The 16,572-nt window shown below is 47.5% G+C and overlaps 1 protein-coding gene across 1 annotated transcript in view; it reads left to right on the top strand.

Annotated features, from left to right (window-relative positions):
- UBE2QL1 (ubiquitin conjugating enzyme E2 QL1) overlaps nt 1-6,733 on the top strand; it is a 41,101-nt gene extending 34,368 nt beyond the window's left edge. Inside the window, exon 2 of the mRNA XM_037024769.2 lies at nt 5,378-6,733. Within this exon, the coding sequence (XP_036880664.1) occupies nt 5,378-5,509 (132 nt within the window). The 3' untranslated portion in view covers nt 5,510-6,733. The remainder of the gene's footprint in view (nt 1-5,377) is intronic.
- The last annotated feature ends 9,839 nt before the right edge of the window (nt 6,734-16,572 follow it).

Raw genomic sequence — 16,572 nt, 5'->3', positions numbered from 1 at the left:
GGGTGGTCCTTCCGCTGCAGGGACCTCTGTGCCTCTCCCTGCAGCTTGAGTATCACCCTTCCAGCCACACATGTGCACAGGCACACAGGACATAGTACAAACACATGAGCACCCAGTACATGCTCATGCACATGCAAACATACACATGTGTGTGTGCACACAGGGAAGGCATGCATGCCACCATGCATACCCACATGCTCAGACCTGTGGCAAGTACTGCAGAATCAAATCAGCCCATTTCTGCTTGGGGCTTCTTCAGTTTGATGCCTCATTGGACCAGATCCTCCTGAAGTACCACCCTTAATGGTCAGTGGCTCAGCGTGATTGTCCTGATTTGGGAATGTGTTTTTCTGAAGGAGTCTCATCTTTGTAGAGTTTTACCTATCCTCTGGAACTTGTAAGTTAATCGCTCTGAACATTAGACCTTAAAAGAAAGGTGCTGTCTCTCCAAGTGGGCCTCCTTTTGAAGATGCCTGTGAGTGTGTTTTCCTCCAGTGAGCCACTCACGGCTGATTATCCCCCACACAGCAGGTTACAGAGAGAGTTTAAAATAAGCACCATGCTAAGCTGAAACCTGTGTTGGAGTAGTTAGGGTTTGTGACTAACAATTACAGGTTCAGAGACTTTGAAAACAAGCTGCAGCTTATGATTCAGCCCAGGAAATGAGTGAAAGAACCTCGGAGCTTTACAGGAGTCTGGAAACTCCACTTTTAAAGGAGCAGGGGTCATTCACAGGCAAAAAAACAGAAACACAGCAAAAGTATGTTTGCAAAGAAAAGTAGTAAGAAGAAAAATCTAATCAATGGAGAAATTCGAAGGAATGCCTTTATGTCAACCTGTTAAAATAGACATTATTAAAAAGGCTAAGAAATTAGCCACATAAATGCAAAATATTGAATTTGCCTGAAAACATTTTTGTGACCAAATAAACCAAGTCATGATATCCACACAAACGAAATAAATTTTGTGCATTTTTTTCCAGAGGAAGAATGAAACTAATTTTGCCTAAGAATAAGACCTTCTGTGATTGTTTCAAGAATATAAAGTTCTGTTTATTATGCCAAGCCTCTTATATGTTTTAATTTATTAAATCCTTATAAAGTTCAGTATCACATAATACTAGTATTAAGCTTATTTTACAGAGGAGGACTTTGGGATTCAGAGATGTCAAGTAAGTTGCATCACACAGCCAAGGTCACACAGCCCGGAAGTGTTGGAGCAGGGATTTGAAGCTAGGTTGAATTCTATGCCCCCACCCCAACACACACACACACACACACACACACACACACACACACACACACACGTGCCGCAATTTTACCAAGTGTCTGTCCATTGTTCTCCGAATACAGCTGGCTGTTTCAACTCTGCTTTGGGAGCCTGCACCTCAGCACTGCACCCTAGTGAACACCTACCACCCATATGTCCAGGCTCAGCTCAAGTCTCGTCAGGCATAGAAATCTTTCTCTATGCACAGACAACACACACTACCCCTCCCTGCCCTCCTTCTTCTTCCCCCACTGCCCATGATAGACTCTATCCTCTCCCCTGAATTGTGTGAAGACCAGAGCTGTTCCCACCTTAGAAAGCCCTGTAGTCCCAGCAGCAAGCACAGTTCCTAACTCGGGGAAGACTTGTAGCAGTCGTTTGCTAAACAAATAGAAAATGAACTGACCCCTCCTTGCACTCGGCCATCTTTAGTCTGTATACCATTAGTTCTCAAAAGGGTGATTTTAAACTGCAAGGGAATATTTGGCCATGTCTCAAGACAATTTGTCATAACTCCGGGGGTGCGCTAGCATCTAGGGACACAGCTCAACAACACCCTGCAGTGCGCGAGATCGTCCCCAACAGAGAAAGACGTGGCCCATGAGGTCCGTAGTGCTAAGGTCGAGAAACCTTGATGTACACCTTGTCTCGGCGGCTACAATACACCCAGTTGTCTCCCCATAATGGACCCCAAGACCTCAGGGCAGGGCCAGTATCACTTTGTCATTTTAAACCTAGCACCCAGCATACCGAATGGATGTGTGATGAACATGCGGGGTGCCGAAGAGCCAGAGCCAGACTGAAATTCGATGTGCGCATCAGGGTAATGACAGCCACGTACGTTCAGGCGGTTGAACTGCAGACCTGAGTTTGGGGTCATTTATTAATGGTGTGGAAATGTTACTATGTTGAATCATTGTGATTGGCCTCCCAAAAGCCGTAAGGCAAAAAAAGTCAAACCAAGTACCAGCTAATGGGTCTGTTGGACAGATGCAGCCCTGGAGAACTGCATTCCATTAGCACTGCTCTGCATCATATTACAGGGAGATTTTAAGGTCATTTGGGCAAAATCCAATTGTTGATCATAACTATAAGTTAACAATCTGTGGCTCAGGAGAAAGAAGGTGTTCACTTGTCTAAACTCTTGGTGATGACACAAAGCTATCACATTGGGTTGTGTAAATTGTTACACCCAAGTCTTTCTGAATTAAATATAAGTTACAGATATTTGGAGAAAAATAAGAATTGTTCAAAGGAAAATCTCCAGAATAAACTCCTTGATTATTAGTCAAATGAAAACAGACATGGGAGAAACATGAATGTTATGAAACTAAGGAAAACAATTCTTAATTGTATACACTTTAAAATTCTCAAAGTGTTTGCAAATTCAGTACCATCTCTGATGTTCATAGTGATGTGCGAAGTGGGTATCATCCCCACTTTTAGAGGAAAATACAGAGTGTTAGAGGAGTTCCTTTTCCCAGAGTTCACCCTCTAGGAGACCACACCCTGGGAGGAAGGATGGGAGACTACTCAACACCAGAGTGGCCGTGGCATGGCGGGGGCTGGGCCCTCGGAGCACTCCCCGCTTCGGGGTGCATTTCCGTGAAACAGCTCCGCCCCGCTGGCAGAGCCAGGACATATTAAGTGGTGGTTCTCAAGCTCAGTGTTTCAAGGAGTGATATTTAAACAGCCAAACAGAAGAGGACAGGCCATCTATGAAAAGATATCTGTTAACTGTAAACTGGCATGTACGATGCAGGAGACGAGAAGAGAGTTCTTTATGAGCAGTTGAGTGCAGAGAAGGCGCTGAGACCTCCGACTGGTGTACAGCAGGCTCTGTCTCCTGGTTGCTGAATTGACTGAGTGCTGGGCTTTCTGTTCATCATTCTTCCTGGGAAGAAAAGGCAACAAAGAGTGGTCTGTTCATTTCGGGTTTTGTCTGTCGTTTTTTGCAACAATAGGGGCTTTCACAAAGAATAGGCAAAGTATATGTTCATGCCAAAAGCCACAGAATATTCCAAGACTCTGGTGAGTCTGTATTTGTCTGGCTGTTTTTAGTTCAGAATTCTCAAATCATACCATACATTTTCAGTATTATAGAAAAGAATGATAGAGATGGTTAGAATTTTCATTTTATGCAAAAAATATAGCCCTTGATAATTGCTCCCACTTTATGTAGAAATTGATGCCAACACCCTACAACCATGTACTTGCTAATAGTTGATGAAATAAATTTGGACTTTGATCTAAACCCATCGTGATGATGATCATAAACGTATTAGCTTTTAGTGGTCCCTTTTTATCAAGTATAACTATACCAATATACAAATCAGAAAGTTATAAAATTAAAACTAGGATTCATATCTTGGAGAGGCCTGGGGAAGTTTCTGGAAGTCAGGGAATGGCAATTTTCCTGTCTTCTTCTCTTCCGGTCTTCCTTCGTTATTTTGGCAGGTCATTTGATGTGAACTAAGGGCAGTTTGAGAGGGGCGGTATTGCCCCTGATTGGCAGATGGGCAGTTCAGCCAGAGGGGTGGCCAGAGAGGACAGAGCACAACCGTGACTCGGAATTTCTGGCTCCTCGACTGGGCATTGGTCTGCTTCTCCATCCTTGAAATATAAATATTGGAAAGGCAGCATGTGCTCCAAATTTAAATACACAAAGTAGTCCTCCATTGCTGGTTTCTAGCAGTCAGTGCCATTTCCCCCCAAATGAAGAGGCCAGTTCAGCTGTCTCCCCACTGGAATTATTAGTGCATTATCCGACAGAGCTAAGATTGGGTGGACCTTGCCTGCCTGCAGCCAAGCAGACCTGGGTAGCTGCCACCCTCAGTGCCTGTCCAAGGGAACAGGTACACAATGTGGCCCACCGAGGCTGCTGGTGGTGAGGCCTGGCTCCGATGCCAGTCACCTTACAACATGGATGACACACACCCACAGGTGTGTTATGACAAAACTGTTACAGAGCAGGAATGCAGAGGGCCTGTTCACAGTGAATCGTCAGTACAAGTTCATAAACAACAGGGGATGGTGGAGAATAGTACTCATATGCTTCCAGTGGACGGAACTCAGCCAGGCCTTTCAGGGGAGGCATATTCTCCACCTGGCAGTTTGCAGGAGATGGTCTGGCAGGCAAGCAGGTCCTCCTGGAGTTGCTGAGGGAAGTCAGCCAAGGAAATGTGCCCATGGACCAAGAGGGAGACCCAGCTGATCCGTCAGGAGGCAGGCAGGTGGGGACAGCGGCTGGGTGGAAGCAGTAGCTTTGTCTGACCGGGGGTCCAGCACCGCCCCTCCTCCTCGTTTTCCTCCGTCCGCTCACTCCCTGAATGCCAGAGAAGCCTCTTTTCCCAGGGCCCCTGGGGGGGTGCTGATGGCCTAAGATGTGGCCAGTGAGTTGCATCTTCTGGCTCCTTCTACCTTGTGGTCTAGAACCTTCCATGCCTGTCCCAGCAGCATCAGCCCCTCCTGTCCTCTGCAGGCCGAAATGCTCCATCTCTGGCCCACCCTCCCCAGGCCCCCACCCTGGGCCTGGCTCAGGACTCCAGGACAGCCCTCCCCAAGGCCGGGGCTCCTCGGCTGCTCCTGCAGTGGCCCCCGCTGGACACAGATCCAAGAAATCCACTAACTGTTCCTGGACTTGAATTTGAAATCAGAGTTTTAAAATATGTATGTGAATGTAGGAATATGCACCTCTACATATATATATCTCTGCTCATCTCAGAGGTACTGGCGTTCTTTGGTGGTTGGGAAAGGAAGTTAGAACAGAATTTTGCCCTAGGGACCAGGCGTCCCTTCTATGCGCAGCCCTCTGTGTAAAGCTGGCCCTCCCTGCACCGTCCCCCATCCCGGGAGCTCCCAGCAGCAGAGCAAGTTCACGGGGAGCCTATGCCCATTTGGGAAGATGCCCCCCGAGCGCCACCTCCCCTAAAGTCCTGCCCGCCACTGGGCTCCTGCACTGGCTCTGCACCGAAGCTGTGATGTTCCATGTCTTCCTTAGGTCACACTGACCCTGATGTGAGAAATCCCCTCAACTTCATGTGTTTTTAACAAAGAAGGCAGAAAACAGGACCACCTCTGACCTGGTTTTTCTTTTCCTCTCACGCAGGGGCGGATCTGTAGAAAAGCCGGCAAATCAAAAAAGTCCTTCAGTCGCAAGGAAGCCGAAGCCACCTTTAAGAGTTTAGTGAAGACTCATGAAAAGTACGGGTGGGTCACCCCGCCCGTCTCTGATGGCTGAGGTCGCACTGCGCAGTAGACGCTAAGCTGCCACCCCACACACACAGACGCCCACATCTCCTCCTCAACGCTGAGCATCCTCCACCTTTTTCTACTCCAGCCGAATGGAATCCTGAATGCCAAGGAGACACTTAAGTTATTTATGAACAGATGTGTTTACAGAGAGGAAGAGCAAGCAAATGCAGTTTGGGATTAGGTTTCCATTATAAATGAATGATCATCTCTAAGTCACATGTGGAGATGGTGACATTTCCCAGCCCGCCTGCCCCTCTGCCCCACCCCAGTCACATTGCCCATAGCTTCTTTCCATGAACAGCACCTCCAGAGAGCAGCAGGAGAGCCAGTGCCCACTGCGCCACCCATTCACATGTGAACGGCGCCCTCACATTCAGTAGGAACGCCTGCATTGCCAGTACATGTTTGCTGTGCTCTGTATCTGTTTCTCTCCCTGGCAGGCCACCATAACTTGAAGACGTGTCTTTTCTGTGGCCCCGTGTGACGACATGTAGACCTCATTTGTGCTATGACCTCTGACTCATGAAAACAGAAATGTAATATTGCCAGGTTCCAGTGATTTGAAACAACAGCCGCCTGCTTGGTTCAACGTGCTCTCTGTGCTGACGTTGTGGTGTGCGGCTGTCCACAGAGAAGCTGGTGCCCTTCAACGAAAGGCAGGGACAAGGATGCTGTGGTCACAATGGGCACATGGTGCAGAACCAGGGGCTTGACCCCTGGGGTCAGAGCAGCAGGTGGTTGGATGTGGACAGTTTCTTTCTGTATTCTGAGATGCTCCTACGATAGTGCATTTGTGTTCCTGTTTTCTCTCAGCTGGTCAACCCACCACCAAATGCAAAAGACAATTTCCCACCCACCGAGGTCATCAGACTCATTTCATCATATGTGCTCGTGACAGGGAATGCCAGACCGCCAAAGGGTACCGAGTGATTGACGACTTGCATGACCGGGTTTCCGTCTTCACCCAGTAGTCACGTGTGAGTCCCCAGGCTGGGGTGTGTGAGCACCCTGGCTGTGATATAAACCACCTGTTATTTAATCTCCCCACAGTTTCATTTTTCTCTTCTGTTAAGTTACTTAGAACTTTCTAAGAAACTCCATGAAATGAGGAAATACTGTTTATAATAATATGCGGGGAAGAGGTGAAATGTTCATTCCAAGTGGAAAATCCTATTGGACACATTTTAAATAAAATCATGCATACCTGGCACACTGCCTCAAGAATCCAATCATTGTGAGTTACACTTCCATTTAGAGTACTTAATCTAGTTTTCTAAATGTAATATTTCAAATACCCCAACAGCACCCCATGGCCAGGTACAAGAAATGGGTCTTAGGAGAACCCGTGGTCTTTGCAAAAATTCCAGGGGATTAAAATGGCCCCCAAACAACCAGGGGGGCGATGAGAAACCAGCTGGAAGCCTTGAGGAGTGGTTTGGCCAAACTTGCACGTTGCCCATTACGTTTTCCCATTATGCAGGAAAATAAACCCTGGCTGATGATATAGAATTCTTCAGGCAGTTTTGGGGACCTGCTCCCTTGCCCATGGCTGTCAGAGAGCTGAGATACCTAGCCTCAGAGGACAGGCATCAGCCCCGAGCACAGCTAGCCCTTTGCCAAGTCTCCCCTTTGTTGCTGCTTTTATTTGTCACCACTTTCACACACGCCCCAAATGCCTGTGCAGCCCTGGAGTGACTGTGAATTGAGAATGTGTGACCTTCTGCTCCTGTTCCCGCTTAGTAATAGCAGTCATGAAATTTGATGATAATGAACTTAAAGCATTCATTCATCTGATCCTCTTTAGCGGAATTCTCCATCCCAGAAACCTGACATTTAGTGGATGGTCTTTTGGGCTATTCATTGTAATGGAATAGATAGTTTAGGACAGAAGTAGCTTCTAGCACCTGAGTTTATTTCTTTCCAGATATTTCCCCTTCTAATGTAAATTTAAAAATAACTTTCTTGGGAACCATATGTATATATTTGGATAGATACATTTTATATATATATATATACACACACACACACACACACACACACATATAATGTATATCCAGAGCTGGGTCACTCCAGTGCTGGTTATTAGCTACTGAATCTCTTGTCCACTGTTGTTTCAGGGCATCCCACACTTTAGGGGCAGCGGGAGGTTCCTTATGACCCTCAGGGTGGGCTAGGTCACTGCCGATAGCAATGGGAGACACTGGGCTCATTTCACCCTACCCCCCACACACACCCTGAATTTGATTTCTCCTACGTGTTAGAAACTGGAAGTTACAGAAAAAGTATTCTTAAGTGAAAGAAACACCATTTTCACTTAAATTGGTAAGAATTACTTATTTTAAAAGCATGGAGTACAGTTTGAAACTTGACTATTGCTCTCTTAGTTGGAAGCAAGAACTGCCTTTCTGGTGGCTGGAGGTATCACGGGCAAACATGAAGGTGTGGGTCAAACAGTGGAGCCCAGCCATGGAGGTGCCCTGTGACCCCAAATGCGGGTCCTGCTTCCCCCAGCCATGTACGCCGGTCCCTGAAGTAGACCCAGGCCTCCAGAGCCTGGTGGAGGGAAGGGGGCTTCCTCCGGATGGGCAAACTGGCCGGCTGGGGTCACATTCCCACACAGGCTGAAAAATCCCATCCCTCTTCAGACAGAGGTGAATAATTGGTTGGGGTGTAGACACATCCTGCCAGCTCTGTACCCCCACTTACTGGTGAGAACTCAAATCCAGCCCCAGGCCATAGAGCCAAGGGAAGGAAGAAATACAAACCCATGTGCACTTACCCTGGGCATGAACTCCTGCCTGTCCAGTGCTCTTCCTGCGGTGCCCTTGTTCCTGCACAGCAGGCTGGGGGCCCTGGGTAAGGCTTGTGCCCAGCTCCACCAGCACATATGCACACACACACACACACACACATACACACACATGCACAATTTGCCTAGGAGCCTCGCAGTCTCTAAAATCCATCACTCAGAAAAAACGGGGTTTAGGCCTAAATCTTTTAGCTCCCAACTTCACTCCATCTATCAAAATTCTACCCTATTTTTTGAGAGAACAATCTACCCACTAGTGAAAAAGGCCCAGAATAGAAATGCCATGTGACTGTGTGTGACTCAGTGTGACACACTTCGCCTGCTTGGACCTCACTTTCTTTGGCTGTGAACTCCTGCTGGGTTGGGGTGAGAGCTGGCCTCTGGGATGGAAAGTGCTTGGGAAACACTGTCATATGAACATATTGTTTTCATAGTACTGGGGTATTTATATTATAACAGCAGGCTCTGATTAGAACACTTGGATAAAGGCTCCGGTTGAACAACTACAAAGACTCACATACAATTACCTTGAAATCATAGTCTGGCTCTGTCCTCAATCCCCTACTTTAGGTCAGTCAAACATACTTATCTACCATGTCTTCACTCAGAGATAGGGACCAGAGAGTGTAAGGAAGTCTTCTGCCCTGGAAGAGCTTGTAAGACAAGAATAACATGCAGCAACCAGCAACAAGAGAGGCGAGACCAGAGGCACCTGAGTGCTACACTGTACGGCAGAGGTTGGAGACATTGTACAGACACAGAGGTTTCCTGACTGATCGCCAGGGAAGATTCCATGGAGTAGGTCAGGTTAAAGTTTGGCTGGGCAGAAGGAAAAAGGACAGGTGTAGAAATGGGGGAAGGCATGGTCTTCATCCACAGTGGCCCTGGAGCAGAACCAGGCAGCTTCCTGCCCTGCTGACTTGCGGGGACCTTGTCTATGGATCTGATTTCAGGAGGAAAGAGGCAGGGCAACCTCACAGCCAGCCACAGGGTGTGGGGCTGGCCCCTTATCTAACAGTTACATGCCAGTGTTTTGTCTGAACTTCTAACAGTATGCAAAATTGTAATAGGATTTGCTTTCTAGAGGGGCAGAACTTGCTTTCCAGTTGTGGTGAGGGCAGAACCATTGAATCTGGGAGGCCCTTGGTCTGTGTTCATATGCTCTGCGGGGGAGGAAACTAGCCCAGAGGGTCAGTGGCTTTTCCAAGGTCATCTGGAGGGTGAAGGCAAGGCCACGGCCTTGCTGATGCTTTCTGATCCTGCGTGTTGCTTCCTGTGGACCAGTGAGCGTTCACACGGCCCCTGCCTGCCCAAGCACACACCTCTGAGCCCACCTTTGAGTCAGTAGAGTCACACGTCTTCCAGCCTGGCTGGAAAGCAGCCAAAGTGACCCATTATGTGCTGAAAACAAGTTGGTGCAAAAAGCAGTTTCCACTCCCTACTCCTTTTGGAAACCATACTTGGGGGGCTTGGAGTGAAGCCCATGTGTGGCCATAATCAGTACTTTTTTCCCTCCAAAGACATTAAAATAACATACACCATTCCTTAGTTTTCTGCTGTGTTCTACCGGGTCTTTCTGACTCTTGCAGCCTCCAGTTTCCATAGAATTGAGTATCTCTCCACCCCAGGACCCACTGGACCCATGGGATGTGGCCGATGAAACAGACAGTGCTGACATCCAGCAAGGCAGTAAGTAGCATCAGCCTGGCTCCAGAAGACATAGGAGCAAAGCATGTGGGCCCAGGAGACATCTTCAAGGCAGAGGATTTGAACAGAGTGTAGATGCAAAGGGAAGCAAGATTTCATTTCAAGGTCATAACAGGGCCAGACAAGAAGCAGCGTGGACTTGGGGAGCTGGGCCCCAAGGTCATCCTTATGGGTCCATAATCCTGTATGTGGTGAGCAAATAAGTACCTGTACGGCTTCCCTCTGTGGATCCCCACATTACTCCTGCTGACTTAAAGCCAAGAGGCTGTCTCCCCAATTCTGCTACTGGAGATAAATTAAGTGGCAGTCCTACTTTGTAAACACAAAGTCACTTTGTGGGTCTAGATCTCGGGCAATCACTTGTACTAATTAAGCTAAAACAGAACTTCTGTAACCTCAATGTGCGTGGGTTATCCCTGCTTGCCTCGTCAACCCGTGAGAATTCATTTCCCAAACATCTTCAAACATCATCACCACTGAGACTGGAAGGACACTGATGTACACACCATGGGCTTCCTGGGAACTTCCACACTATCACCCCATTCACGGTGAGGCTTTGGGGTACATTCTTTCCAAAGTTGTCCAACTCTGTGATCTGCAAAATGAGAGGAGAGGAAATGGCATGTGCCATAAAATACCTGGAGAGAAATGCTGACTTTTGGGTCAATGCATGAGTCAAATCATCTAGAAGCACTTTCTTAATGGGAAAAGCAAGACTTTAAAACCAATAAATGTCTTCCCTCGGAATGTTTGTTCTGTCCTTTCACGGTCTATGTTCAGTATTTGTCAGAATTTCTCTGGATTCCCACCTGCGGTACCCTCTGTGGTCCATTGTGGGTGGCTGTCATCGTGTGGTGCACCCTGAAATTTTGTGCTTTGATTTATTTGTGGTTTGCCAAATGAAAACTCTGAAGCATGTCACTGATATTCTCTATAAAAAAAATCAATGAAATGTAACTGAACCTAATCTAATTAAGTGTCAATGTGATTTAGATTTCTCCTTCAGCTGCCATTTGCATTATGAAGATTTGTGAACATGTTTGCCAAAGATTCCAATTAAAGTTTCTCAACATAATTGAAACTGCCCTTTGCACAATACTGTAACCTGAACTAACAAACACTGAATTGCAGAGATACTTCCCTGGAAAACTGCTATAAAGTAGTAATTCTGGAAAGTGACAGTTTTCACATACCCTCAGCTCAAAGGCACTTCAGCTAAATTTTCACACTAGCATGTAAGTTGCCTTGCAGTTTGTATTTGAAACTGTTTATCACAGGAATTTGTCAGCCCTTGTGTCAATATTGGAGATTGTTTTCAAATCAAAAGCACCCTTTTTTCTTTAAATATAAAAAGTGTGATTATTTTAGTATTGAACAGGTGAAAGCTTTGGAATCAAACAGCTTTGAATCCCCATTTCTTATCACATGTGAATAAGGAACTTAGTCTCCCAGACACTCAGTTTCCACTTTCCAAACTAAACTTAAGAAGCCAGTATCTCCTGCTGAGAGTTGCTATAATGAGAGAGGAAATATGGGGGACCCAGGAAGCCCCGTGCCTGGTACCTACCTGACATCTGAGACATAACTTTGGAAATGACAGTGAGACTCACCTGGCACAATCAGGCTGACAACTTGAGCTGGCTGTTAGGCTCTGCTTTAGGTCACTCATTTCATCCCGGGTGTATCTGCATCCTTTCCTTTGGGTGAGGCCTGGAAGATTCACCACTGATGGGGCGTTGGCTCTGAATTTCTCTTATACAATCCAGATGGATGAAAGGCCCATCACACACCCTCCCCAGAGCTCACTCAACCCCAGCTGGGTGGAAGAGCTGGTTTGGGATGTCTGTGTCCAGAGACTTAGTTTTCTTAAGGTAAAAGTTAAGGAATCAACAGGATTGCACTTTACCCTAACACTAAGAATTCAAGGTGTGGTCTCGTGTCAGTGGGATAGGGGCTGGTCAAAATGCATTCTCTTGACCTCTGTTTTGTTCATCCCTGACATGTTTGTCTTGAAGAGTTCTATTTCCACACCAAAATAAATGCTACATGTTAACTTAGGGAAACAAGTACTTCTAGGGAAATGGTAGAGAGATGGAGGTAGACATATACACAATCTGTTTGCCAAAATGGAGCAAAACTGATCATGTTTAGTGAGCCTTCAAGTGGAGGGATGGTGTGTGACCATGCAGGGATCGGCCTGCATAGAGGCAACAGGGTCAGGATACAATGAGTTTTGAAAGAACAACTCTTTTTGTTTAAACTTACCCCAGAGCATTTTTAAGAAGATTTTCTTAGGTCACAAGAGGTTTTCTAATAAATAATTTTGAAGGTAGATCCAATTAAGTAATTCTAAGCAACACAAACAAATTTTCCCATAAGAAATCATTGCTATTTTTTTCTTCTACATTTACAAAGATTTTGATTTTTCAAAGACATTTTAGAACTATATTCTCATATCATCTCCATAGGCAAAGTCGAGAGGAGGGTTTAGTTGGCATGACCACAATAGGCTCATAGATAGAAAACAGGTGTTAACATGTAACTGGTTTTTCTGATCTGATTTTACTTAACCCTGGTCACTTTCCTGTGTCACTAAAACATTACACTAAGTCAATCTTAAACAACACTCAAATCTCTAACTTGGAGGAATATTTCTACCTACAAATTTCCAAAGCTCACCCTTTTTAAATAATATGGATCATTTTGCATTTAACAGAGTTTTTACCTTTACTAAATTAGTGTATCTACTTACACACACACGCACACACACGCATATATGCACGCACACACCCACACACATACACACACACCTGATTTATATAACCTTATTCTCATTGTTTCAGGTTTTTCTTCTTGCTTTAGTTTCTACATTTTATGCTGTGGCTTTTCTATAAAACATTAATTTCTGAAACAACACACAGTTCCATGCAAAGCTACTTCCCCTGTTCTGTCTTCTGTGATCTGGACCCTCTTGGAGGGTCTCTGGTCTCACCTAATGAGAGGGCTTATGTCCTCTGTCCGTTGTGCCCAGAGCTCTGGACTTTGAGGCATCCAGGATCTGACCTTCCCACCACAGTCAACTGGTAGAAGTAGACGCTGTTTTTAGCAAATGATAGCTTGGGGCTTGCTAAAATTTACTCTACAAAGTTAGCATTGGAAATAAAGGCAAAGCCTCTGCCTTCTAACCTTTGGGCCAATTATTAATTTAAACAAACTGGAAAAGGCCTCAGAGGTCCCTGGAATGACCCTGCCATTATTTTAGCTCAGGCTGCCCCAAGCCATATCCAGCCAGAGCTTATTCAAGCATATTCCCTTCCCACCCCCAGGCGGTGAAAACTAGCTTATTCCAATGATGTCTAATAGCAATGGCATTCTTCATGCCAGGGGACTTCACCAAGTCACCTCATTTTCCAGAAGTGTGTTTTCAGGCACAAGGAAGCTACATTCAGAGTTGAGGGTCCACATCTAAGCTGGGACCAGAAATGAGGGCCTTGTGATCCTAGTTCAGTTGCCTTAGAAGTATAAATCACTATGTGCACACATGCTTGCGAAGCATCTAAGAACTCGGAACGTGAAGGAAAAATCTGTATGTGTATATAGAGTAATGGGTGGAATGGTGGGCCCCAAAAGATACGTCCACATCTAACCCCCAGAAGCTGTGCATTTGACCTTATTTAATAAAAGAGTCTTTGCAAATGTGAAGAAGGTAAAAAATCTCAAGATGAAAAGTCATCTTGGGTTTAGGCCTGGGCCCTAAATCCAGTGACAGGTGCTCTCGCAAGAGAAAGGCCCCCAGCTTCTCCACTGGACACTGCAGAGAGCCAGCAGGAGGTAAGGCCGACGTGGCGCCACCTGGTCTAGGCACCCACGGGGAGCATCTCCGGCCGGCTCCTTTCATTAGGAAACCCCGTGGTGGCTCCCCAGGGAGGGAATCACCAACTCCCCAAGTGCATGTTTTTCCTCTAACTGGATTTTCCTTTGTCAAGTTTGCTCTACATAATGACCACTGAGTCACTGCTGACAGCACCAGGCCCCCCATCTGGTCCTGCAGAGGCTTCCCTGTCGGCCCGACTCGTGGCCCCCCACCGCTACCCACCCTCCTGACTGTGAACAGACACAAGTCTTCAGGGGCCATTAGAGCATCAAGAGAAAGAAAAAGGGAAGATGGATTTTGGTATAAAAAGGTGAATCTCCAGGAAACTTTGGCCCCATAAGTTCATCAACAGCCACAGCAAAGAAGAGCTGCTGCCCTAGAGAGGCAGATGCCCTTGCCCCCAGCATGCCCACCGCCCGGGCTGCCGCACGCTGGCCCCTGAGGACAGCACTGCCGAGGGAGGAAGTCCATTCCCTTCCCCACATGCTCCCAGTCTTCCTCCGTCCTCTCCCTGCTGACAAGACATCCAAATGCCTCCAAAACGAGTCCACGCGGGATCTGCCACTGTCCCAGCGGCTCCCAGAACTCAGCCCCTTCCATGGCTCTGCTAAGCGTGACTTGTGCAGGGCAGAGGCAGAGGCTGGAGAAGGGTTAACCAGGAAGAAAGAATATTTTAATTAGAGGGAGACAAGGTGGGTAGGGCCCAGGAAGAGAGCGCAGTGTCTTCCGCCCCCTTCTCCCCGTCTGGCAGCTTCTGAAGGCATGTGCCAGCAGGTGGGTGGTTCTCGGCCAGCAGGTGGGTGGTTCTGGGCGATGTTAATTGCTTTTCTTCCCGAAGCTGATCCAGGCCAGGACTAAATGAGACATGGAGCAACAAGTGACATGATCAAACTGAAGTTGGATCCAATTCTCTCTCCAGGAGAAGGAGGGAGGAAGCCTCCCCAAGCTCCATCTGGTCCTGATGGTTTCCTTTGGACCCGGTGGTCCTGGAGACAGCGCCTGCTCGGGAGCCCTGGGTAGGGATGCATTTGGTGCAAAGCATAGGTGGCCGGGCTGGGGGCTACTGGTGAGACCAGCCTGCCGAGGACCTGAGGCTACTGATTCAAGCATTTCTCAACCAAAAATAGAATACAAGTCAGCCATATAAGCAGGACTCAGTAAAAATATCTGTCCAGGGTTCACCCTGTAACTTACTTCCTCTCTCACATGAAGAACTATATATACTTTTTTCTTTCAAAAGCTTCCTTTCTTGCCCATGATTCTGAACATTGGATGGAGTGGGAGATACATCAATAAAAGATTCCTGTCCTGCTGGGGAGCCTGGTGGGCTGCATATCACACGCGGGGCCCAGCAGGGCCGTCAGAACAGAGGCCTGGCAGGGAGAGAGGCTGCGTGGGCCAGAAGCCCCAGAATTCACGCAGAATGGGCCCAGATTGCCCACTTGAGCTTCCACACGTTCTATGTGTGGGCTCTTTTATTGTTATTATTTTTCCACTTCAGTAGAGGAAAAAAAGCCATGTATTTTCTGTAACTTTTTACTTAAAAGAAAAAGTGTGGGAGCAGAGAAAAAGCAGAAATGAAAAGGAAAATATGTGCAGGAGATGCCAAGAGAATGTCTTGGGGGGCAGAGAGGGTAGAATATTTAAGGCACTTTTGTTGTATCAGGCAAAGCAGGCAGGGTGGGAGACACTCGATTTACCTTGAGGCTGTATGGGGGTGACAAGGAATAAAGGATCCCTTCCAGGCTCACCAGTGGTCCCTGAAGGAGTGTAGCCACCCATGTGTATGCTCCAAGGAGGTGTGGGGTTAGCCTGCAGAGGATTCTTGAAAGTCACTCCCCCGTGGCTCAGCCCAGCCTGGGGACTGAAGATCACAGGGCCCTGTTTACCCAGGAGCAGCCATTGCTCAGGTAACCCAGGAGCAGGGTGGGACAAATAGGAAAAGACAGCTTACAAACTGGGTGGGCTCACTGAGCAGGGCTGGGGCCACACCTGCCCTGCGTGTCAGACACACCTGCTCATGGTGGAAACTCCACCCAGGGTAGGGAAGCAGGCCTGGCCTCAGGTGGCCAGCAGACTCACAGCCCTTACGAGTGCTAAGGGGCATCCTGCCCCGGAGCCTGTGGCTGCGAGCCTTCCCGTGGCACGGCCAAGGGGTTGACCTCAAGACAGCAGATCGCTCTGGGTTCTGAGTGGGTCCAGCATGACCCCAGGAAGGATCTGAGCCAGACAAGACATAAAAACAGAAGGCAGAAGCCAGAGTGAAGCAGGCAGCGACACACGCGTCCTCTAGGACCTGGAAGAAGCTAAGAATGGTTCTCCCTTAAACTGGCAGGCGTCCCAGCCCTGCCAACATTGGACTTAGGATTTCTGACCTCCAGGATGCTAACAGAACAGATTTGTGTTGCTCAAAGCCACTAGTTTTAGTATTTCCTTACTGAAGCCCCTGGGCAAACACCTGGGTCTGCCAGAGCCAGCTGGGGAGGCTGGGTCCCTGCGGACGCCCTGGGCTGTCCCAAATCCACCACACACAGAGTGCAGCCCAGGACCGTGCGTATGTGACCTGAGTGTCCCATTCTCGCCAGCAGGGCCCACAGGAAACGGGTACCCACAGAAGGGGGCTGAGAAGCTGACAAAGGGGCTGGCTCGGGCAGGTGTA

The sequence above is a fragment of the Manis javanica genome, chromosome 1 (assembly GCF_040802235.1).
Source record: "Manis javanica isolate MJ-LG chromosome 1, MJ_LKY, whole genome shotgun sequence".
Taxonomy (NCBI): Eukaryota; Metazoa; Chordata; class Mammalia; order Pholidota; family Manidae; genus Manis; species Manis javanica.
The sequence above is the reverse complement of the archived record's forward strand: the minus strand, read 5'-3'. Positions and strand labels throughout refer to the sequence as shown.